General features: G+C 37.3%; 1 protein-coding gene across 2 annotated transcripts in view; it reads left to right on the top strand.

Moving 5' to 3' along the window:
- The window catches only part of PALLD (palladin, cytoskeletal associated protein), a 209152-nt gene that overhangs the window by 77011 nt on the left and 105409 nt on the right, over positions 1-26732 (top strand). For both annotated transcript variants that reach the window (XM_075149366.1, XM_075149367.1), the window contains 4 exons: positions 741-882; positions 1200-1223; positions 9725-9844; positions 10642-10975. In XM_075149366.1, the coding sequence (XP_075005467.1) occupies positions 741-882; positions 1200-1223; positions 9725-9844; positions 10642-10975 (620 nt within the window). The remainder of the gene's footprint in view (positions 1-740; positions 883-1199; positions 1224-9724; positions 9845-10641; positions 10976-26732) is intronic.

Genomic DNA, 26732 nt, shown 5'->3' with positions numbered 1-26732 from the left:
AGGCCTAAAACTTTATTAATAAATTGGAAAGGGAATGAAACAGCCGGTACAGTAAAAAAGACCCTTTGGTTATAATCTTAAGATGGATAACAAAGGAAAAAATAGTGGCTGTCTTCTGTCAATTCAGTTACTTAAAATACTGTGTTTCTCCTCTCTCACTGTAATTCTTCATCAAAGATTTAGACTCTTCCTGAAATTTTTCAGATGTATATAAGAATTTATTTACAGCCATGATACTGTCTCAGAAGGTATCCATACCCAAGCTAATATATCCTAATCATATTTGTGTCATCTAATTTTGCATGGTTGGTTATAAATGGCTCAGAGGAAAAGCAACTTCACGTTCTAGAGGTTGACCTGAAAGCGGCACAGCTAATCTCAGGACCAAGTCAATCAATGTGTAGCTAGTTGCAGAATTTTCCTTTCACCTTGTGGAAGAAGGATGAAAAATGAAAGGTCACTGCAGCTATCTGCCTGTGATGGTCTGAGGAGTGAAATACTTCTACATCTTTTCCATCTTTGGTCATATTAAGAATGTATTTGGAAATAACCTATTCAGTCATTTTTAACTACGTAGCTGACTAAATTTATCACAGTGAAAATACAGCTCACAGAAAATGTCTATTGCAAAAATGTAATGACATATAATAAAAAAAGTTGAAATACAAAGGGAAGAAAAGACTATTTTTAAGAATGTAAAATGCTCCTGGTTCATTTGAATTGTGATTGTTATATTTCAGGAGCTACAAAACTCCGCAGCATCTGAGGGACAAGTTGTGGTATTGGAATGCAGGGTCAGAGGACCCCCTCCCATTCATGTTAAGTGGTTTCGACAGGGTGTTGAAATTCAAGATTCTCCAGACTTCAGAATTCTCCAAAAAAGTAAGGCAATAATCTGAAGTGGCTACTTTTGATACAGGTTGGGGAAAGATCATGAAATTAGTCTGTTAGGATTGTGTTTTGGATAGAGTCCTCTCTTTCTCACATTTCAGTGATCAAAATGGCTAGAAGTAATAATTGAACTACTGCTACCAAAAGACAATTTAAGTCTTCCTTATTTTGTAATGTGTCTGCACAGATTCTCTACTTGTCTACAGTATTTCAGTATAATATGTTCATTCAGTATACTGTTGTTTATTAATGTAATCTCTAATACCATTTTTCTTGTTTGTTTCCCCTCCTTATGATGGGATATGCAGAGCCACGATCTGCAACTGAACCTGGTAAGAATCAGATGAAAAAATAATCTCTTGATTCACTAGCTTTTTGAGTTTGTACTGAAGCCATAGATAGAAAAATGTTTCTGCTGAGCATTGGTAATATGAAACCCTCCTAAAAACAATGTTTCTTTATCACACCTTCCATACTCTACACTGTCCTTTACATCAATTCTTTTAATAGTTAAACAGTAAATTCCATTTAGACCAGCAAGAAGAGTCTCACAGCTTAAACTTTGAAGTAAACGTCATTCTCAGAAAATGAGCAATTTGCAAGCTACTGAGGAAAAAGAACAAATCCCACAAAATTCCATTACCCAAATTGTACTCGTAACAGTTTCATAACACCCAACCACTAAATGCTAGTTTTGCCAATGTAGCTTGGCAGATGTGAAGTGTCTTAAATGCAAGTAAAAGCTGATCCTCAAAAACAAGGGCACATTGAATTTTTCTAGCCTATTCGCAAGATAGAAGTCCTAGATTTCAGCAAGCAAAGTGTGTTCTTCCAACTACAGGTTTTCTCTGGTGGCTGCATTTTCCCATTATACATCATTATATGCTGTGGTAGTTTCTTGAATAGTAAGTGGATGCTAAAAGACTGAGAATGTTTGTTCTTTTCTTTAATGTTTCTAAGTCAAACAACATGTAGAAGAGAAAGTGATATGGTAGTGCTTGAATATGCTTGAATTTGGAGAGAGTTTTAATTATGGAGTAGAAAGATAAAACAGAGAAGTTTTCTATCTAAGACCTGGGTATTCCCAAAGAGTGTCTCTGAACTGAAGGACCTGAGCAATGGGGGGATGTTTTAAACTTTGAGGGATTGCACTGGCAGTCTTTGACTGCACGGAGAACAGACTTAGCAGCTGAGTGATGTTTGTAAAGTAGCAGTGTGGCTATGAGGATATGGACTAGGAAAAAGCAGTGAAGGGTTAATCCTAGGAGAAATGCAGCTTTCTCTTAGCGTTCATGGAAAGGAGAGGAGGCGAAGAGGGAAAAAGCTTCTGCTTTTGTTTGTCAGTTATTCACTAATTTTCTTACTGCTTCACAAAATTGTTATATATACATATTTTACTTCCTGACCATCATACATATACATGCACACATACATGCATGCTCTATCCTGACAGTTAATATTATTAACTGTGGTGTGCAGCATCGTCACCTCTAGTAACAGCTGATGCCTAGAATACATGTGACTGAATGATTTGATTTATGGAGGCTTGCAATGTGAGCCATGTGAAGGAGAGCGCTGCAAAACCAAATTAACCTCTAATGGGGAATTAAAACATGTCCGAGTGCTAACAATGGGCTATTGGTAGTTTATAATCATAACCCAAACTTTAATGATTAAAAATTGTAAATTACAGTACAAAAGAGTTTGAGGAGAGTTTCAATATCATATCAAGCCTTTGGATATGAAAAGAAATAAAGGAGAATAGATTTGTGTTGAAATATGTTCAATTCTGTATCTTTCTTGGAACATTCTCCTGTAATATATATTACGAAATAAGTCTCCCAACTTAGCTGTTTTCTTGATATCTTCAAAAAAAAAAAAATCAGATCAATGAGTTGACTTTTTTCCCCTTCCCAGAGAAACTTATTTCCTGTCCAAGTAGTAACATCTTCTGTAGATTTCATCTACCAATGCTATGAGAATAGTACCTAGTATATCTAGCTCACTGTTACTAGGAGCTTCTTTTCTACAGAATCACCTGAACTGCATTCACTCTCGCCTCTAACATGATAGACAGTATCTGAAAGGACTGAAACTTTATGCAAAAGTTTCTATGAAGTCTAAATTTACTAGTGTATCTTAGGGTTTTTCTTTTTAATACCTAATTTGAAACTGTTCTTTCAAAACTCACAATCATGAATAATGTTTGCTTATTTTTGGTAATCTTTTTTTACGCCTTCACCCTCTTTAGGCAGCATAATGTGTATAATGCTAGATGAACAAAATATTTTAGAGTAGGAATGCAGTGTTATCTAGCAGAAAGGAGAAGCACTTGTTTGTTTGAGACAAAAAGTTAAAATTCCATTGTGTGAATAGTTGAGTACAAAAGAAATCATATATTATGCCTCTTGCTAGAAGATTTTTTTTCATGGACAACCAAGTAATTTTCAGTATTGTTAGTTGCAAAGTTCATATAGCCTATCTGACAGGTATTACTGTGGAATAAATAAGAATATTCATGACAGTTCACAAAGCTAACAATTTTCTTTCATAACTACTACCTGAAATGGGAAATAGAAGGTGGGATTCTGAGTCCAAAAAGATCATCACTTTACCATCCCTCTCACATACCTGCGTCATCATGTTGATGGTGCTGAATGCTCTCCTTCCCATGTGTGGTTAGCTTGCAGACCCTGGGAGAAGATACCTGAAGCCTTCTAAAAAGTACTAGGGAATGGCTCCTTACATGAAAGGTGCATTTCTTGAGTTTTCACGGGTACAAAAAAGTTATTTAATATCAAGGTATCTCATACCACTCTCAAGGTAGGTGGCAAGGCAAGAGTAGGAAGGCATCTCAAAATACTATTTTGGTATCTGTGTTGTTGCGGTTTAATAGACATAACAGTAGTGAGTGCCTGACAGCTATTTGTCTTTTTTTTTTTTTTTCATGCTTGTAATTCTGTTGTGATATATATTTATAAGCACCTTCCTGCTACCCAAAACATATGAAGGAGTTTCAGTTTGGTATTTTTTTCTCCCTGGATTCATTGAGCTAAGTACTATCCCTGTAAGATTTGTGCATGTATCAGTTTCTACTAAGCCTTATTAAATAATGTGCAGTGTCTTACTTTCCACTAAAATTAATGACAGTACACTTCTTGGCTTGTTTGTGTAGGAATTGACTCTGGCATGCAAAGGGAATATAAATAAAGTTTGGGCAAAATGTAAATATTTCCTTTTGGCATAAATGATGAGCAGTGTTTTGTGTATTAGTAGTAATACTGGTAATAAGTAACACTGGTTTTTAGGATGTCATGAAGGATCCTAAAATTTCTACAATAGGAGACTGGGTGGGTACCAGAAATGTAATAGATACATCACTGGTTTGTGATGCAATTCATACTCTAAGAAGCTAGATAAAACAATACCTGCAAAGGAAATTGTGCATAAGCAAACACACAACTGCTATTCAGTGCAGATAGTGAGTAAGTGTGCAAGACTGATAGGGAAATCAACATGCCTATGCTAGATAAGTATTCAGAATTTTGAAAGATGGATATGATTTCTAAAAAATTTTCCAAGTGTACAACTTCTATGGAATTTTACATAAATTGTAACAAGTTGTAGTGTGACTTTAGTTGCTGGTTGTCAACCAAAGTCCAACTGCCAATAAACACTTTACAGTGCTCAAAAACATTGGTTATCCTTTGCTAGGTCGGTACTAATGATTTAAAAGAAAAATGTTAAAAATGTTCCATGAACTCACACAGGTAAGAAATTAAAAAGCAAAGGGGTTTTTTTGGCTACTTTTTTTAGGTATAATCTATCTACCCTAATGTGTTTTGCACTCCTTTTTCTGTCTAGACAGAAATCAGTTTGCATCACAAATCTCTCCAGACTGCTTTGTGAATTAATAGCTAGTCAGATTACTTAAAGGCAACATCACAGTTTGTCAAATTACCTGCTCTGTACTTCTTTCTTGGACGTTTTGATTTTATACTGATTGAATCCTTCAAAGAACAGGCTGCCTGAGAATGAAAAATCCCATAAAGTCATTTGCCAGCTGTTGATATTTTGACCATTACTCAGCTGTCTGGAGGCAGCCACAAACTGTATTGAATTACATTAAAACAATTGTCTAATGGCATGTAAGAAGAAAACTGTATGAAGTAATTTTTCTTAAATTGCCAGGGAATTGCCACATATAGATGCTTTTTTTTCCTAAGCACAATACTGTGCATGTTCACCAAAAACATCTCAAAAGATAGTCATCACTTCTCTTGGATTGTGCTTTCTTGTTCCCTGTTTGGCTGCTGTGTTCCAGAGTTTCAACTCTAGTAACTCCCTTAGAAATCCCCCCTACTTCTGCATAATGTTTGAAATGGAAAATATATGGCAAACGTTACAGAAATTCCTTACTGCCTCCCCACACCAAGAATCAGTTTTCTGATAGCTGATGAAATTCAAAACACACAAACTTCAGTAGGTCAGCATGTATGTTGGATCCTTGCATTTTTTTAGTGAAAACAAAAGAATTATGACTAAGAGTCTGGCTCCCTCTTTCACTGCTGAGCAGCAAAGAAGGGCTTGAAGAGAGCTCAAGATGCCAAATGAAGAGAAAAACTGAAAATAAACTAAAATTATCCTTCACTAAAGGTGGTCTGATCAACCTATGAGCTATTGCTTGTCAATTATATTTTCAGTTGTACTCTGTGCTCCCAAAGTATCTATAGAATTCTGGTACCCCAGTGACCCCATCTGAAGTCTGACTGCTACAACTGTCCTTGCTTGTTGATGCTTCCAAATTCAATTCTGATCTTTTTTGTACTGTGTGATTTTAAAAAAAAATTGCTGCTATTCCTCTTCAGTTGTAAATATTTAAAGCTTATTGGGGTACAGTAATCATCACAGTTACGTTGCTGAATACATTGATTACAGCTTTGATGTGTACACCTGACTTGACTTAACTTCAGACTAGCTGGCTTAGGCATCTACAGCATCATAACTGCCTTAGTGTAAGCTTTAGCATAAACTTTTCCTTGACCCTGATAAATGGCTTAATTTTTTCTCAAACCTGAACACTGCTTTAGGGACTAAAGTCCATGCTGCCATAGCAGTATTCTTATTTATTGCACCTGAAATGACTAGATAGCAGCCATCTTGGGGATTGATGCTGTAACCTAGGTTCTGACCCTAAAACTGCATTATATTCCCCACAGTCACATTTGCTGTTGTTCAGTTTTCTTCTCAGTATTTTGTAAGTGCTGTTCGAGATATCTTCAAACATAGTCAGTCCTGTAAATCTTTTAAAAACTTGTCTCTTAATTTCTTGAGTGGCATAAAGCCTATTAAATAAGCCAGAACTGCCAACTGGATAAAGGTGTATACAGTAGTGATCATCAGAAACAGGTAAATTAAATACCTTTTTCATTGTGTTATTACAAATTAAGGCATCTACAGGTCTACAATACTACCGTCTATTATGCTACTCTGCATATTCAGTTCTTCTCTATTTTCACACTTCCCCATTCTCTTTATATAAAAGATGCACATGTACCTAAATGAGAAGAAGTTACCTGATGGGCATATTGCTTTGCCGTTAAACCGTAGTTAAACATCTGATGGATAGGGGAACAGAGGGAGAATAAGAGAGAAGTTGTCTACAAGATGGCAGGGTTGTGTGTGGTTGGATTTTTTACCACTGTGACTACCTGCTGTCTTTGTGTAGCAGAAAACTTATGGCTTTGACCCTAGATTTATAGAAATAGCTGTGTTCATTGCATCATGATGAACAACTACTAATAAAAGACCATACTTATTTCCCAAGACTGTATGTGCATTATAGTGGAGGAAGCTAATGATCACATTTGGAGATGCAGGTGCACATATAAGAACTACTCTACCATTAATGTAATACATAGAAACATTCTGAAGTAAACACATAGCCAGTGATGAAATTTGTTAAAATGCAACAGTTTTCTGTCTTACCAAAGATTATTCTTCCTAATGGACTCATGAACCATAAAGGGAAAGGATTACTCTGTAAAATGTAATCTTTCTTTCTAAATAACTGACAAAATAGTCAAGTACTTGCATGCCTAAGCATTTTACATGTTTCAGTGAACAGAATGCTTTTGTATTCATTTAGTCAAGTGTTAAATATGTTTTAAGGCCCTGAGAACAGCATTTCAGAGCTGCTTTCTGGAACACATTTTTGTGATGAAATTATTTGTCAGCTGATGATTGCCGGGAAGTAGAACAGACATTATTTACTTCAAATCATCAGATCCTACTTAGCACAGTAACAGAAAGAAAAATAATTACATAAGTCAGGATATAAAGCTAGAAAAATACTCAAAGTACTATGCATCCAGAGTGTGTTATGGAAATCTTTAAAGAATGTTTCTTTTGTCAAATTAGTATTTTATTTCTATGCTTTCCACAGTAGTAAGCCTTTTAGCAAGGACCTGGAGGTCAGTGATTCTTGGTTTGGGGGGAGCAAAATGAATAAAGACAATGGCAATGTGTTGCTTGCACATGCTTTTTGCCCAAGCTGCCTTTTGATTAGTTCTTAGGGGGTTTTTTATGTTTTCAGTTTAGCCTGTTTTCTCATGATTGATGACAAATGTGTTGTAATTTGCTCATCCAGCTGAGAAGACTGAGTTTTAAACTCTGATTATTTTCATCACTAATTTACTTTCAATTTCTCGTACAAGGATTACTGCAATTTACCATGTACAATTTTCAAATATACCACTTCAGTAAACAAACACATCATGGTAGAATCCATTAGAATTCTTTTATCACTGAAGAATGAAGATCAGCTCTTCTCATGTGATCGTTTTACATACTTAAAAAACTGAAAGAACGTTATGCATTAATTAGCTCTGCTGTTTGCATAACAGGAATTCTGCTGGTTGTTATATTTTGTAGTACCTTTGCCCTCATTCAAACAGCAGTTCTCAGCATGGTGGGAGTGATTTTCTTTTGCAGTCCTGAAATACCCAGCTTTCAGAATTCTGCTGTTAAATGAACAGGAAACTAGTATGCTGCATGTATCAGATGGCATCCCCAGAGTCAGTTCAATCCAGGAGTATGCACGTGTGGTTAACAATATAGCTTCAACTGCTTACGACACACCAAGACAAAAAAAAGCTGATCACAGTAGTTCAAAAACTAGCTTGTGTTACCCATTACTTTCCTGATAAGGCCCTTCTTGAGTCATTAATCTTCATTTGGGTCAGATAAAATCCAACGTGATACAGTATTACCAGACATGCCTCTTGCTGCTACACAGAATGACTGGTTTGTGTTGCCAAAAAAAAGCATGTTCTGGTGTCTGAAAAACAACTCTGTGCCAAATCTTTAGTTAGTCATTCATATTTAGCCCATTTCCAGTACAGGAAGTTTTTGGATGCATTGTCATCCATAATTGGAAAAATCCCATAACTTTTTTGTTAACTTTCTAAATGAGACAGTGGTCTGCCATCCCACAATGAAAATTAGGAAAGAAAAAAAAAAAAGAACTATTGGAAAATGTTTTGCTTCTTTGAACTAAAAGAAGTGAAGCTTACCTTACTGAGCCTCTTCTACAGAATAATTTTCATGTGAAAGTTACTGGAGACGGAAATATTTTTCCTCACTTTTCAGTTTGTTTTTATTAGCTATATTCCATTGATTTTGTGATAATATGTGGGATTCCGTGTAAATGTTCAAAATGCCTTTTTTTTTTTTTTTTTAAATGAAACTGAATTTTGTAAAACTTCCCTGCTTTGGTTTTGAGACATGAAAATGAGCATCATTAATTAAGGAAACCCATGATGTAACATTGTCCAGGTCTCAAATTATCTAGGTATGTTGTGTAAATACTAGGATTATTTCGATTAGATATACTGTGAATTTTTAAAAATATTAGAATACCATTACAAGTAGAGATAAAACAAAGCGACTTCTTTGAAGAATCTGGAAAAAATATGCCTAGATAATTAAATGTGCCCATTATAAATGGATGGAATTGATTTAGAAAACATTACTGAGAGACCCAACCTGAATTACGAACAGTCCAGCCTTCATACAAGTTTTCTGACTGAGGCCCTGGTATAATCAAAGCATATACTATGGCATATCAAAGTAGAATGAACAGATTTCAAACAGCCATAGAATACGTCTGTGTCACAGCATTCTGAAGAGTTTCTGGGGACGCTATTTTGTCCTGTATTTTCAATTTATCCATTCTCACTGCTGTGCAGACAGAGACAGAAATTATCTTCCCAAACTCTGCATCAGGGGAATATTTATGCATCCAGAGTTTTTAATTCTGGTCAGTTTATACAGAAAAGTTAATTGGAAGTGATGATAAAATACTTTCTGATTTTATTGGGAATAGGATTTGATCTGAAATGTTGCATTAAATACAGAAAATTTCAGGGAAAGAAGGAATGACGTGACATTCATGGTGGTGGTGTTATTTAGATACCCAAAAAGAGCTTGCAAGTATTAATTGTGTATGGAAACCAATACATTGATATGTATGAGTTAGTACTATCCTGCATAAAAATGAAGGTATTGAATGTATAAAATGACTGCACAGACTTGTGATTGCAAAATTAGTTTTCAAGACAGGCCTCTTTTGAAAACTTAACTTGGTAAATTTACTTGTTTTAGATACAAAGTGATTTTCATTAAAGCCATTTATGTTGGAAGCTCTTCTGCAGTTCTCCCAGCATTTCTTTGTATAAGGAGCACTTTCTGGTGTCCTTCTAACATACAATACAAAAACATTACATTACTTTAAATAGTTTATGATGCAGTTTATTTTTCTGTTTATTTCCAGAAGAGATATGTACCCTTGTAATTGCAGAAACTTTTCCTGAAGATTCAGGACTTTTCACATGCACAGCAACGAATGAACATGGTTCAGTAACAAGCAGTGCGCAACTAACTGTCTGCTCAGGTATGTGACGAAGGGAAAGAAGAATTTTTGATCATAGATCTTAGATAATTAATCTACCTGTGAAGTTATCAGTCTGCTTCCCTTGTAGAAAAGGGCTGCTGTAAGACAGGGGTCTTGTCAACCTCAGAGCATTCATATAAAGCAAACTGAATGTTTTTATTGGCTCATTTCCTAGTTCAATATTTTTATTCATGTAAAATACATTTTTAAACTGTCTGCCGCAAGCCTGGCAGATTTTTAAGCATCAGAATTCTGGGACTAGATGGCAGCAGAGGCAAAATGAAAGCAGATGAAATTATGCTACCAAAGGTGGCATATGCCTTTTGTAAAATAAAAAACCGTGACACAGTGTATTTAGTTTTGTAATATGTTTACGTATATATTGTTGTGGAATGCACTAACCCAGTTGCCATTGCAAACATGCCATGTATACATATGTCCTTCAGTATATTTGCATAATTATTTCTTAAATGATGCTGAGACTCCAGGAAGAGAAAATGCTGTTTCAGATGTTGTTGTCCCATAGTACTTGCCAACCTCAGTTAGTGGCTGGATTCCTGGAATAGATTTAGAGGGATCCGTAGGGTTCCTTATTATGCCTTTTGCATGGGGCAAAGTCAGAAAATGAATAGCCAGTCATGTATCTGCCTCAGCATGAATTATCAACAGGAGGTCCTGAAAAATATCTGCACAGAACCAAAGAGATCTCACCTTTAACAAACTGAAAGTACAGCATGTATGTACCATGTACTTTGTCTATGACTTGTGAAAGAGACATTCTTTTTGATTTCTTTTAGCCAACTCAGAAAGCTCTAGCCATGAATCACTGACGAGGGAATCCAACAGTGATGATTTCCATCATTTCCCACCACTTCCTCCAGCTGAAATTAGCTCTCTTGAGCTTCTTCCTAAGAAGACCCACCAAGCAAACAACACTGAGTTGGGATCTGGTGTGACAGCCCTTCGACTACAGCTCAATTCGTCTGAGGAAAAAACAAATGGCATCCATCCCATTCATGGAGTAAATGGAATGATTAACAGCAAGCCAAACGGTGATAAATCCATCCCACCTCCAGCTGTCTTGCTTTCACCCATAAAGGAGCCACCACCTGTGCTTGCCAAACCAAAGCTGTGAGTATTTTTTTGTTTGTTTTTTTTTTGTTTGTTTCCTATAAACTTGATATTTGTTGAAAGCAAATTTTTGCCTGGAGCAATTTAGTGTTAGACAAATAATGGACAATGACTGTGCTGGTCCCTCGAACAATCTTCTTACTGCTGTGATTTATGTCCCAAAGAGCTGAATACAAGAAAGAACTGTAGTGCTACATCAAAGGGAAGTGCATTATATATACAAAATTCTATAGAAAGATTTAAGATAAAGTCACAAAAAAGAAATAAGTGGTAGTGGCTGTGGCTCTGCGCTTTTTATTCTTAGTCACGTACCTAAATGTCATAGTGGCCTGAGATTCTTGCATTCTATTCCTATTTCAACACTGGTTGGCTATCTTTATTCTGAATGTTCTTGGTTTTGTGTAGTCAGTAGATATTCAGATGTGTAATGTTTGTATTATTTCTTACATTATGTTTATACATAACATGTAACTCATTCTGCTGTCAGACAGGTTACAATGGCTCTTTTATAACTGAAAATCTGAAAATGAAAAGCTAAAGGAGGGGAGAGAGAAATAAGTGAAAAAAATTGTAGTAACATTTTTACCTTATGTTAGTGATGATACTGTACTTATGCAAGAGTGATCTTATGCTGACAGTTAATTTATAGCTTGATTTTAGCATTGCGCAGACTCCTCTTTTCCATCTCCCTCAAGAATTTTTGGAGTGTGATGTAGGAACTAAAATCCTATTTGATTTCATTTGCATCAATAATTAATTATAAAATTGTGTTTAAGAAGCAGCATAACATATGGTCTTCAAGCTCAGCAAGGTCATTTGCTTAATTACATGTTTTTACAGGATAACTTGCAAAATATAAAAATGCTGTTCTTTTAGCACTGTACTGATTTTAAACATACAAAAATACATGCTTGAGGCAGCAAGCCAACAGGGTTCCCTTTCTGCACTCACCACTTTTTTCTTTCTGTTGCTCTTTGTAATTCTAAGCAATCTCTGACAACTGAAGAAGAAAAGGAGGAGTGGAAGAAGTAGGAAGGCAGAGTGGTGGAAGAATAGTATATATGGTCATGATAGCATGTATGGGAGGGAGGTTGCTGGGGATGGCAACTTCCGGATGATACGTCGTGTGGAGTGAGCCAGGTGGTCCTGTACCCAGTACATCTGTGCAAGACCCATTTGTGAAGAAAGGAGATAGCAGCTCCAGCAGAGCAGTAAAAATCAAATTTCACCCCAGAGCTTTCTTTCCCAGAAGTGAGGTTGCCCTAGATAAAGGAGGGAAGGCTGTGCAATAGACTTCCCATTGTATAATGTTCACTGCCACTTGTGCAAAAATTGTTTTGTTTTTAAACATAGAGTCAACATATAAACAGAGGTGAACATTGCATACAATGATGTGAGAGGAATGCTATTACAGGAATCCTTGCGGTTGCTGATGTCCAAATTTATGACCTTGGAATCCCTAGTGCAGTTGCACTTGAGTCCTATATTTTGCCATTAACAACACTTGAAGTGCAGGAGACTGATCTTGATTGCAGTCAAGATACATGTTTTGCTTGGCCAAAGCCAGTGTAAGTCTATGCTGCTGTCAGAAATGGAAGTCTTGCCTTCCCCTCAGCCAAGTATTTTGCTCCCAAGCATAGTGATAGCATAAGAAAGGGAAAAGGTGCTAACAGGAGGAGGAAAAGAAATGTCTGGCTGCAAAGACTTAAAATCAGCTTTCAGCGTTTGGGAAACTGCATCCCAAGTCAAAGCTAACAAAATAATTGCATTAAAATGAGCTGAGTAGTAAATTAGCGGTCTCAACCATGAGAGTGATCCCTCTTGAAGAGAACTCATCTATGGAGTTGTATCTGACCATAGAGTATTAGTATTTGATGACAGAAGCAGCATATATCAGCAATGACATAACAGCAAACATGTTTATTATAACCTGTTTTTTTTTAATTATTTAAGCATTTAAAGTAATGTTGGCTATGTAGAAAGCTTGAAGCTTCTGAATATCATTAGTGAGCTTTATTTTTGATGAAGACTGACTCTGATTTTAAATTTCCTAATGAAACTTTTCTTTTCAAGCTTATCTTAACTTAAAAATTACTTAACAGGTTTATCTGTGAACTCTCTGAAAATAGTTTATTCAGCCAACACTGAAAGTAATTGCAAAGAGTTTGGGAATGATGGTCTGGTTTTGGTTTGGTAGTATTATTATTATTATTATTATTATTATTATTATTATTATTATTATTATTATTATTATTATTATTATTATTATTATTTTAACAAGAAGGAGAGACTGAGTACCTTCTAGAAGTATAAAATACATTTGCAATTTGGCAATTCAGCTGTAACCAACACCTATAAATAATGATTTACCACAATTCAGTCCAATGCAAGAGCTGGCATGCTACAGAGAGTTACTGCAGTTGTCTTCAGGCTTGAAAAGTGTTTTTAAAGCCCTACAAAATGCTCAGTTTGTGGTTACAGACACTAAAGTTAAGTAATCCTCAAGCCATAATGTTAGTTGTTGCTTCAGTCTGGTGCTGAGAATATATAAAACAGAGTTTAATGTGATAATATACAGAATTTTCTGGGAAAAAACTATATATAGAATTAACTGGGAAAGCAGTCAATACCAGATATTTTGCTAACACAGAATTTAGAAGACAATAATGCTAAATATGGTTAAAAGGCACAATATTTTGTCACGCCTTGTTTGCAACATGAGCTTATGTAGACAAGAGGGGAAGGACTATTGAACTGAGACCAAAAAAACCCAGATTTCTGCAATTCTGATCTCTGCTGCTGTGACCTATTTGAAGAAGTTGAGCTATTAGTGTGCATTGGACTTTTCCAGACAATATTGGTGTAATGCACAGATGAGCTTTCAGAAGCATCCCCCTAAGTGTATGGTATCTTCAGATACTTTGCATCTCTCAAAATTAGGCAAATAAGTGTTAATATTAATTTCAGTATGTAGCCCGCATGCTGCCTTAAACCCCTCATAATCCTCAGTCTTAATGTCTGCAAAAAAGATAGGACATCATTGTTCTGTAGAACTTTATATAACATGTCCATGGTTTCAAATGAAGAACTTGCATTCAAGTGGCCTAGTATTGCTGTTATTTTTCCGTGTGTCTGTTAAAGCAGTAACAGAAAAGAAGATGGCATTCATATGGATACTGGATGTACCTACGTATGTGATGTTAGTTGGTTGTAACAAGCCATCAGTTCGAGGTTCATAGACTCAATGTGATTACAGTGTGGTGCCAGAACTCCTGACTGGAGAGCTTCTCTTCAAATGGCTACTGTTTTATTCTCTTTGTGTTGGAGTGTTATTCCAGTCTGTCATATACAACAATCAGAAAGGGTATTAGCTTAGCGGGAGTCACTCTCTTCCATGCTTCTCCCTCACAGATGCAGAGAGCAACTGTAGGTATTGATAGCCTTCTTTCTATAGTTAATGCATTAACTTAAAAGAAGCTAGTAGGAAGTGACATGTTTGACGTCTTTAAAATTAGGACAGCAATACCTACCTCTGTAGAATGATCAACATTTTTTTCATTGCATTATTGTGAGAAGTAGTACTCTTCATGGGCATGCATCACGCATGCCGTGAAGAAGATGAATGGGCAGAATTCCTGAATTCCATCTCACCCAGTTCTCTTTGACAATGTTTTTTTGCAGTGAAAATGAAATTTTGTAAAAAGAATACCTGTTAAAAGTGAAAAGCAGTAAGATATAATTTCTTGCCGTTTATTAAGTTGTTGATAATTAGTATTTTCTTCAACAGACATGGCTATATTGTTTCCTGTTTTTTTCTGAGATTTTTGGTTTTTTTTAAAATGTATTCAAAAGTCTTAGTTTTTTAAATAATACACAGAAGAAATTAATCATAAACAAAATTTAAAAGATATCAAGCAGTTTATATGTAGCGTCAGTAAGGAAAAGCTGAGATTATAATTCTCATCAAAGTCACTGCTGTGTGAGTTGTTAGAACTTCCTTAACTAAAAACACTTGTGTTCATACTAGTTGTGAAAGTGATACTATTTCTTCAACTGAATTATTTGTCACTTCAGTCTCCACACCTCAGCAGTTGAGTTTTCTTTCATGGTTTCTTCTGTTTTATAATCGATGCCTCGGACATTTTTGCAAAGATGCTAGTTCAGTCATTTCTAGAATGTCTCTTATGTCCTTTAATAAAATGTTTATTTCACTATTTTTCACTCATCACTGAAATTATTCTTAACTTGATCTTTCTGCTAGCAATTTGCTTAATATTGAGCTTACTTGTACTTCTAGTCATGTACATGCTATGATGTTTGTAATGCTTACTGGGTTTTAAAGATACTGCAAGAAATTATTACTTCCTTAATAATTGTATTTAATATATGCAAGTAGTAAGTCACTGTTTAGACTATATTAGGAAGAGCCAGATAGAAAAAGGACATGTGAGAATAGCCAACAATCCAATGATTAATGCCTTGGAATATACAAAAGTCAGGTGTAAGTCCTTAGTTTGCCTAAGCAAGCCTAGGCCACTGAAGCCCAGACACTTGTGCTGGGAGCTTTGAAGGCTTCACATTTGTTCTTATGCAGAACAACAACATTCTGGAAACGGTGAGAAGGCGTGATGTAGGAAAACTGTTTTCCATCCAGTTCTACTAATGTATATATGAATGTGATTTGCTTTAGCAGCCTAAACTAGGAAAGACTGACCACAGAAATGCTCAACTGGAATGTTAAACACTGATTTATGTAAGTTTTTGTTTGGAGTTATTGCATCTTCTGATAAAAACCTGAATAGAAAACCATTATTGCATAGTTTGAATGACACACATAGCAGAGCTCTGCTACCATTATTTGTATGAAACAAAAAGTAACGAAGCCTTTCCCAACCATGGGGAAGATATTCCCCACCTCTTATATATGATTCAGCAATGAACTATATCCTAGTGGGTTTTCTGTATTTCTCCAAAAGTTAAGTTAAAAACCAAAAGCAGGTGTTATTAATTTTGAATTAGAACTGTCAATCAGAAATATGTACAGTATATATTCAAGATTTATTTGCTACAGCAAAAATGTGGGAAGTGAAAGCTTTGTCATTACAGAAATGCAAAAAGAAAAAGAAAACATGGCTGTTGTTACAAAAAAATTGTGAAATTATACAAACAAACAATAATTTAAATCAAAAAACAATAATTTAAAATTCCATGGAGTCTGAAAATTCACATTACAAATATGTACTCTTATAGAGAATAAGACACTGGTTAGCATTGCCCGTAATACTTTCTGATAGAAAAAAGGCATAAAGTAATGTATAATTGAGGTTCCCATATTCTATAAGGCTGAACAAAATTCAAAGCTGTGAACATTCATAGCATTTTACTTGGAAGTGAACAAGAAAATCTTCATCTGTATAAGAAAATTGTGACACATTTGTTTTGTCTAGGAGTTAGTGATCACAGTAAACATGTAACTTTGCATTCATGAGTAAAGGTCCATCCAGGTCCACTTCTTTAGTTTCATCTGCTGTGCTCTTTCAAGGTTTGGATCCTTATCTTGCTGATAAAGTCTACCCACAGTAAAACTTTGATCTACACATATTTTCTACTGTAGTAGAAATAACTTATGCTAACAAAATTTGCTAAAATATAAAGCAGAACAACTGCATACAAAATTAATCTCTTGATTATAGTACATGTCCCGAGCATTTTCTACATCTGTTTTCACAATTAATATATGAATGGTTCATTTGTAGTGCTTTTGTTTCTCTCTCTTATTTCATACCAGGTTTTTTTTTAACAGGATTAGAGATAAAACAAGGAAAATTTTTGTGAAGAATTTCCATTTCAGTGGCTACTAATCAACAGGCACTTGTTGGACTAGGGCTAGGGTTTGTGATTTACTAATAAGAGGTAATATATAAAAATGGAAGAGGCTTTATGAGAGAATATACTAAGAAATAGGGGTTTGTCTCCATTTTCTCAGGCTATTTTCTTACACAAAAGTTGCAAATCCTGAGAAGGAACAAAAAATATTATAATGCCTCATGACCACAGTCGTGGACTGAATGCAGTAGATTAGGTTAGTTTAAACCAAGGTATTAGTTGACTTCCTTAGTGATCTTAGATCACTGTGAAAAACTCTGAGATCACTGGGAGATGGAAGAGAGGAAATAGGAAGTGTTATGAAATATAAGTTGTCTCTCGCATTTATTTATCATGGTTTGTGTCTCACGGTTTTAAAGAATGAAGGGAGTGTTGTTTGTTTTTTACCAAAAAAAGATAGATCAGTAGAACAAAGTTCCTGAGCATTTTGTGGTACGTTAGATTGATGTTTGCAGGTAGGAGAGATGAAAAATTACACAGGCGATAGGATGTTGCAGCTGTAGACAGAGCTACCTGTTAAAAAAGTACGCAAGGAGACCCAGTGAGAGGACTAGAATCAAAACTATCATTCTCTTTTCTTCAAGTTATAATGATGGTAAGTCCTAAATCTTCCTACAAATCTTCAAGGTGTTCTATCTTTATTTTCTTATGACTAAAAGAGCAATTCTAAAAGCATGGCTCTTTCCTACAGAACTGCAAACGATTTAGGCACCATTTTTCTTATGAAAAAGAGGACCCAATTTTGCTGAGAAAACTAGACTGTCTGTATATTTACTATGTGAAAAAAAAAAAAGTATAAATATATAATACTTGTGTGAAAATGCCGTAATTGAGTTGTATCAAGTTATATCAGCTCTAACGGAACTGCGTGACCTTGAAGTGCTTCCACTGCGTGAACTTGAAGTATTCCAGTTCCACTTCAAAATAGAGCTTTCCATTCTGTAACTACTGATCAGATGGATCTGATGCTGCGTATTAATGATCCGTTTGTTCATACTATCCTAAATTCAGTTTTATGAGACAGTTCTAATCCCAGTGACTTTTATGATTCCTCATTTAGACTCTTAAAGTCACATGAAAATGTGTGAACAGTTTCTTTCATATTCCTCAAAATAGTCACAAATAACTTGAATATTGAAATGATGTGCGGGTCAGTCTGCTGTTAAAGGTAGCCTGCTTGGGCAGTAGAATGTTACTTTTTTTCCCAGTTCCTAAAGGTGACTTTAATGAAAACCTAAGAACAGATAGTAATTTGAAATTATAAATAAAAATCATTAATTGGGTTTTTGCGCTTGTTCTGCTTTCAGTGACTTTAATTGCCTCTTTCAGACTAAGGAATAGCATGATCCAAGAGGCAGTTATTGCTGAGAAATTTCCTTTTTACCAATGTCTTTGTTAACATAGTGTTAAACAGTATATGTAAATGAACTTTAAGGCTTTTAAAATCTGCAGCAATAGAAGCCTGAGTCTCTTTGTAACAATGGATACCCACAAAAAGAAAGGTTAAAGGTAGGTGAGAAATGTATTTTTTAGATTTTTTTCTGTCTTCTTTTGGCACTGGTGTTTTCTGACCTTTAGTAGGTGGAGAGAACTAACTGTACATCCTGCTTACATAAAAGCTAATCAGTATTTTAACAGGAAAAGTCAAACATCCTTGAATCAGTTATAAAATATGTGTAGTGTACCCTCCCAAAACTGCAGTAGTGTGTGTGCCGTCAGCACGATATGCACACAGGACTTCTGTGGTTTTTAGGTTTTTCTTTTAACACTGAAAGTAATTCAGGTTAAAAGATATGCAGGGAAATGGAGGAAAATGAACACAGGTTCGGGCACTTGTTTGAGTCTGTGCATTTTAAGTTTTTAGTTAAACACATGCTGTAAGCTTGTAAAAATCTTTAGTGCCTCCAAGGGTGCTCTCCCTCTCTTTTCTGCCTGGCTGTTGTTTCATAGCTTTGTTGCCTTTCTCATACCTTTGTTGCCAACTGTTCCTCTCAGTTCCTCTCAAGGTACCATTAGTAGGCTTGAAGCAAAAAGAAGCAAATAGAACCTAGAAGCTCGGCCTAAGTGCTAAGAACCTTCTTCATTTTCAGTTGGTGCTGAAAGTATATGGAATCGTGCGGATGCACAAATAATAACCAGAGAGTGTTACAGAATAAAGATAGCAAAGGTTGAGGTGGGGGGGGTGGGACAGATCATGCTATTGGGGTGGTTTGGGTTTTTTCTGTAATGAGGTTGAGTAGATCAGTATGCCAGCAGTTTATGATGCACCTTTGAACTAGAAAATACAGGAGGAAATGTTGTACTGTCCATCTGCAAAAACAGTTTATGGTAGTCTTATGATAGTCATGAACTAAAAGATTGAAATGAAACATTTTGACTTTTGAAACATTTCTGTTGTTTTTTGTTTCTTTCCTTCTCACTGAAATAACTGGGTGGTTATAATACTTGGAAATGATCAAGCAAAGCAAATCCAAGTGTTCAGTTCTTCTAATATGCAGCATTTTCTCGGAGGTTCTCAGTATGGTTTTGCATAGGGAGTGTCTGTAGAAGTGTTCAAGGATTCTCTTGGATCACAGGATTGAGTTCTCAAACAAGCTGATTAAATGCTTCCCTGCATGCTAATCCTTGCAGTCTAATCATCATACGTACTTACTCCATATTTACATGACTTTAAAATGGCATGCAACCACATTTGCCTTGGTATTGTTTCATCCCTGACCTCATAATTATCCAATTTACACATAATTTTGAAAATGTGAAAGTATCATCTGTTGCTGGGGAGAAGGAGGGAGGGAGGTGAAAAGGGATTTAATTTTTGTTTCACACTACCTTTGTTTTTTTCTGCCTCAGTGCAGACAAATCCATTTTCCAGGACTGCTCACTTTGGCTGTTGCAGGTAGATGCTGCAACATCCACAGGTTATCCTCAGGGTACTCAGCCCCCTGAGCTGGAAGACAGGGACGACGAGCAGGATAAACCCCCCATAATTCAAGAGGATGAAGTTCATGACCTGCTATGCCACCTGGACGTTCACAAGTCTATGGGGCCGGATGGGATCCACCCGAGGGTTCTGAGGGAGCTGGCGGAGGAGCTTGCCGAGCCGCTCTCCATCATTTACCAGCAGTCCTGGTTAACTGGGGAGGTCCCGGACGACTGGAGGCTCGCCAATGTGACTCCCATCTACAAGAAGGGCCGGAAGGAGGATCCGGGGAACTACAGGCCGGTCAGCCTGACCTCGGTGCCGGGGAAGATCATGGAGCGGTTGGTTTTGAGGGCGCTCACGAGCCATGTCCGGGACAACCAGGGGATCAGGCCCAGCCAGCACGGGTTCATGGAAGGCAGGTCCTGCTTGACCAACCTGATCTCCTTCTATGACCAGGTGACCCGCCTAGTGGATGAGGGAAAGGCAGTGGATGTGGTCTACTTGGACTTCAGTAAGGCCTTTGACACTGTCTCCCACAGCATTCTCCTAGAGAAGCTGGTGGCTCACGGCCTAGACAGGTACACTCTTCGCTGGGTAAAAAACTGGCTGGACGGCCGAGCCCAGAGAGTTGTGGTGAACGGAGTTAAATCCAGTTGGCGGCCGGTCACGAGCGGTGTTCCCCAGGGCTCAGTACTGGGGCCGGTCCTGTTCAATATCTTCATCAATGATCTGGACGAGGGGATCGAGTGCTCCCTCAGTAAGTTTGCAGACGACACCAAGTTGGGCGGGAGTGTTGATCTGCTGGAGGGTAGGAAGGCTCTGCAGAGGGACCTGGACAGGCTGGATCGATGGGCTGAGGCCAACTGTATGAGATTCAACAAGGCCAAGTGCCGGGTCCTGCACTTCGGCCACAACAACCCCAGGCAACGCTACAGGCTTGGGGAAGAGTGGCTGGAAAGCTGCCCAGAGGAAAAGGACCTGGGGGTACTGGTTGACAGCCGGCTGAACATGAGCCGGCAGTGTGCTCAGGCGGCCAAGAAGGCCAACGGCATCCTGGCCTGTATCAGAAATAGTGTGGCCAGCAGGAATAGGGAGGTGATCGTGCCCCTGTACTCGGCACTGGTGAGGCCGCACCTCGAATACTGTGTTCAGTTTTGGGCCCCTCACTACAAGAAAGACATGGAGGTGCTGGAGCGCGTCCAGAGGAGGGCAACGAAGCTGGTGAAGGGCCTGGAGCACAAGCCTTATGAGGAGCGGCTGAGGGAACTGGGGTTGTTTAGCCTGGAGAAGAGGAGGCTGAGGGGAGACCTCATCGCGCTCTACAACTACCTGAAAGGAGGTTGTAGCGAGGTGGGTGTTGGTCTCTTCTCCCAAGTAACTAGCGATAGGACAAGAGGAAATGGCTTCAAGTTGCGCCAAGGGAGGTTTAGATTGGACATTAGGAAAAATTTCTTTACTGAAAGAGTGGTTAGGCCTTGGAACAGGCTGCCCAGGGAAGTGGTGGAGTCACCATCCCTGGAGGTATTTAAAAGACGTGTAGATGAGGCCCTTAGGGACATGGTGTAGTGGGCATGGTGGTGTTGGGTTGACGGTTGGACACGATGATCTTAGAGGTCTTTTCCAACCTGTATGATTCTATGATTCTATGATTCTATGAAGCTTCAAAACTGAGACAGATGGTGTTCATCATTTTGTGTTTGGTTTGCAGGAAAGAGGAAAAGAGGAACGCTAAATTTTAAAGTACCAATAATAGTGTGTCTGTCATCTTTGCCTTCTGAGTGACTTCCTAGAAAAAGGCCCCTTCTGGTTCAGGCTAACAGCTTTTAACTAATAGGATGGAAGATTGCACTGCCACGTCCTTTGTCACCCAGGTCTGTCGAGAAATGAAAAAAACCTCTGCGTACAGCACTTAGTATTCTAATCCAAAATGAGAAACTGGAAATCCTTACTCAACCAAGACATGACATAGAAATTGATTAATAGTAGAAAATACAATTTGCCTTTTTGGAAAATCTGCTTGTACCTTTTGTACAGATTTTGACAGTACTTTTTATCGTGTTCTTTGCTGAGTATAAAATGGATCAAGGAACTGAAATGAAAGGTCAACCAATATCAGTTTAAGAGACTGAGAGGTACTGGCCAAAGCTAGTTCTGCCAATACATATTTTGTTTGGAAAATGTGTTCGGTAGAGTCAGGGTAGATAAATACACTGGTATAAAGTTCCTTTTGATAATATGAACTTTGAAGTATTATAGACACTTCAGTAGTCCATGATAGGCATAAACATAATTAGGTGAATGGTAGTTGGGGTAAACAGCAGGTATTGTGTTTGAAAGGAAATTGGAAGCTATATGTCTTTGGCTTGAAATCTGCAACAAAATGAGGACTGATTAGTAATTGCTCTATCATTCTTTCCTTCAAGAAATATGAAGAAGATAATTTGAGGATTCATTTAACAAGGATAATTTCTGAATAGCTAATTTACTGCATACTTTTTTGTGTAATATATATGCAAAAAAGTAGCTAAACTGATTACAAGTTCAAGTGCTGGCTACTCTCAGACTCCCAGTACCTACTGTTAGGGTGTCCTCTTGGTTTAATAAACTTGTTTCTGGAACTTACCTTATCGCAGAAACATCTAACCACCTGCAATTAGTCCAGCCCACCTACCTGTAGTTGGTCATGCCCATGCTTTAAAAAATGCTCTGCAAAAGTAGGAACTCATACTTGGGTAAGGAGAATTGCTGGACATGATGCTACAGCTTATGAAGTTTAATCATAAACTCACGTAGTTACAGAGCTGCTTGTTTTTATTATTCTTCTGTTCCCTCCTGACATATGCCAAGTTTTTTTTATTGAAGTGATATAATTGCCTGATGGTTTCCATGCTTCTTCCAACTGCAATTATACTACCAAGCTTTACTTGTATGTAATTTCCAGTTTTGCTCCTTGTCCTCAGGTTTAACTTCCATTATTTTTTGCATTTACTTACATTAACTGTGTTTTTATTTTCTGCCCTGTGTTAAGAAATGTTTTCTGGTGACAAAAATGGGAGGTTGGAACTCAGTGGCATTCGTTTCTGTCTGGTTCAGTATGCTTGGTATAAAACTTTGGATAAAGAATTTCCATGTGCTAATTTTTTGTCATTTACAGAATCAATAGAGGGTTTAAAGGTTTAAAGATACTAATATGTCAGTCAATTAAAGCCATATTCCTACTTTATGTACTCAAGCAAATGCCCACACTGAGTAGATTGGAGAAGACCTAAGAACTGAGGAAGTGCTGCAGATCCTGTTCTGTCAGGATCTTATTAATGCTATCGAATATTTCTTGCCATAAGAAGCCTTATTGCTATCACAGAGACTTTTATGGAAGTAAGAACAGAAGAGGCTTATCCAGTGGAGGGAGCTGTGTTGCTTGGGTAGATGTCTGTCAAGGAGACAGCTTGATGCTTTCTAGAATACTGAAAAAAGAACATGATAAGAGCCAGGGGCCGGGGACCACTTTCAAAGACCTTGTTTATGCCCTAGCAGGAATACCAAGTTGGAAACAAGTCTAGATTTGGCTAGAGAGGGAAAGTTGGGTATTTAGTTCAAAACTAGTAATAGTGAAGGCAGAAAAGACCCCAATGCTTAGGGCAGGACCCTAGAAGAGTTTACACAGAACAGTTCAAAGACTAATATATAAAATGTCTCCAGGGGATGACAGAGGGTATCAAGTAGAACAGTTGTTTACTAGAGATATAATCACCTTTTTCTCTTCTGGTGGACTTGATAATATATAATATATATAGTGTGTGTATAAAAAAAGATATATTTTGTGTGTGTACGTGTATATTATATATATAAAAAACATAGCAGTTGTGAATATTCCTAAGAACCTAACATGGTTGACATCTGTGATGTTCTAAAACTCCTACCTGTTACCTTGTGTCAGGCCTTTAGGTATCCTCGCCAAATGCTGCGGTGTATTTAGTCAGAAAAATAATTAGCATATATGAAGCTAATGGAATCAGACCCCTAGTAAATGTCTTGAAATTTTTCTTCCAGGATGAGATCTAGGCAACGGTTATATGACCTCTCGAAGGCGCTGCATTTTTGTTTCTTTTGACTAATTCCTTGTTATTACTCATCACAGATTAATTAAAGCAGATCTGTGTGATTGTCGTGGTTTAACCTGGCAGGCAGCCAAATACCACGCAGCCGCTCGCTCACACCCTGCCCCCCCCCCCCCCCCCGGTGGGATGGGGAGAGAATCGGCAGGATAAGAGTGAGAAAACTCATGGGTTGAGATAAAGACAGTTTAATAGGGAAAGCAAAAGCCGCGTGCGCAAGCAAAGCAAAACAAGGAATTCATTCACTACTTCCCATCGGCAGGCAAGTGTTCAGCCATCTCCAGGAAAGCAGGGCTCCATCACGCATAACGGTTACTTGGGAAGACAAACGCCATCACGCCGAACGTCTCCCCCTTCCTTCTTCTTCCCCCGGCCTTATATGCTGAGCACGGTGTCATATGGTATGGAATAGCCCATTGGCCAGCTGGGCCAGCCGTCCTGGCCACACTGCCTCCCAGCCCCCCGCATACCTGGCAGGGCACGGGAGGATGAAAAGTCCTTGACTAGCGTAAACATTGCTTAGCAACAACTAAAGCATCAGTGTGTTATCAACATTATTCTCACACTATGTCCAAAACACAGCACTATACCAGTTAATAGGAAGAAAATCAACTCCATCCCAGCTGAAACCAGGACAGTGATGTCTGGTAATATGCACTGTATACAATATCTTCAGTTTTCAAGAATGTGAAGCACCAATTCAGTACAACTGGAAATCTGTGTATTTATCTTTACTCCACATGCCTTTACAAAGGCAAATTATTAGTTTCTTGCATGTTCTTTGAAATTTGTTTCTCTTATCTCCATTATCTTGATTCTGGAGTTCACCTGTATTGTACCAACTGATACTTGAAAACACTTTCATGTTCTTCTGCATATATTTGAAAGACACAGTTGCATATTTGCTGAGTTTTTTCCTTCCTTCTCCCTATCCCTTTCCTTCTCCCTCTCCCTAACCATATTGACCACTGTAGTGTTTCTGCTTGTAGTTTCTTTTTGTTTCTGTAAACTATTTAAGAAACATACATGGCCTGTGTTTTTCATGTTTCTCTCAACACAAGATTTTGTCCATCTGGATTTTGCTCATCATCCCCCATCTCACCTTTCTCACTTCTCTGTGGTAAATCATGAATTAGAACTGTCTTCAATTATTTTATAATACCTAAGCTTTTTTTTTTTTATTGCAGTTAGAGAGTCAGATAACTGGTGTGATATGTGAATTTAATTAAACAGTGAGTTTAGGATAAAGTGAGCTTTCTGTATGTATTATTTTTTTAAAGTACTGTTCCATTTAAAATCTTTTCTGTGAGACCCATAGAGCTTTCCTTATGTACTGTTCTTCGATAGTTGTTATGGTAGGTATGTAGCCTTTGTAGCTTCTTACACCTTGGTTTTTTTAAGTCAGATTTAGATTATATTTTCATCTTCTAAGATCAAAAACACTGGAGTTCAGATTCAGCAGTGATGAGTTGCATAGTACAAAAGTGTGGAAGACACAGATTTTTAGGTCCATGTTTAATCCTAATAAAGGTGTTGGATCCATCACCAACTGTGCTTGTAAAGATCATCGGCTGCTCTCCTTATTCTCCACCTCTATTTCTAGCACAGCTGGACAGAGCTACTTCCCTTGAGACGGTCTTTCAGGGCCACCAAAATAAGATTTGCCCCAAAATTAAGCAATCCCTTTCCCTTCAAGCCTTTTCAATACAATTGGTCCCTGGCTCTTAGTGATAAACTTTTAGTGATGACTTTTGCAAAAGAGACTGTGCGTTCTGTGAATCTTCGTTTTTTCATGCTATTTTCTGATGGCATGACAAAAGCCATTGGCTCATCATTTTCTTCACAAATATTCTTGTACTGCACTGTATTTGCTCTCCTGGTTCTCCTTGATTAGCTACATCACAATATTTAGACATCACAAAATCCTTTCCTTCTACTTCCATAGATCTGCTCACCTGTTCCTTTCTCTTACTGCTGCATGGATTATGAATTTGATAAATCATGGATTAGAAGTTATCAGTCAATTGTTATGTCTTTTATTATCACTTCCATTTGCAAACCTTATTTTGAGAATTATTATATTTTTTTGGTAATTATTTGATATGCCTTCACTTTACTACAGATTTCTTAAAATGTCTTTTTGCAGTTATTCTTAAACATATTCATACTGTTTGATATTATTTCTTCAAGACATCCGTTTCTAAATACCAAGCGTTATTCTTTCTACTTTTCTACTTCTACTATTCCACTGCCTTCATCCAACCTTTCTCTGCATTTACCTCCCAATGTCTTGTCTTCTACAACTTTTCCTCCTTTCCTAGTGCCTTCCACATTCTTACTGTTCCATGTGTTAGATCTTCAGTCAGCCTCACCAACAGCAAACAAAATATACTGGTTGTCATGTATTAGTTCAAGTTGAGCTTATGCTCTAGGTCTGATTCTCTCTCCTAAACTGACTTCTTGCTCACTGTAATCTACATATAAATTTTGCTACAGTTACTAGCAGCTGATGTTTGTGAGCTAAATACTAAGAAAAAGCTCCATGTTTAGTTATTAACCATGAAAAGGTCCAAAAATCATGGTCACTTGTCACCAAGAAGGAGGGGCTTTTCACACCTTTTATGATACCTGTGACACAAAGCAACAATACACTTATGCAAACAAATATATATTTTGCCAGTTGAAGAATAACTGAAGCCAAATTGATCACATCTACAAGTTATCTGTTTCTCGTATGACTGTGAAAACACTAAACTCACAGGCATATTTTGGAGGTCACAGGTCCCAGAGTACGTAAAATATCTGGCAGATGCAATGACATGTCAGAAAGTAG

The sequence above is a fragment of the Calonectris borealis genome, chromosome 4 (genome assembly GCF_964195595.1).
Source record: "Calonectris borealis chromosome 4, bCalBor7.hap1.2, whole genome shotgun sequence".
NCBI lineage: Eukaryota > Metazoa > Chordata > Aves > Procellariiformes > Procellariidae > Calonectris > Calonectris borealis.
The sequence above is the reverse complement of the archived record's forward strand: the minus strand, read 5'-3'. Positions and strand labels throughout refer to the sequence as shown.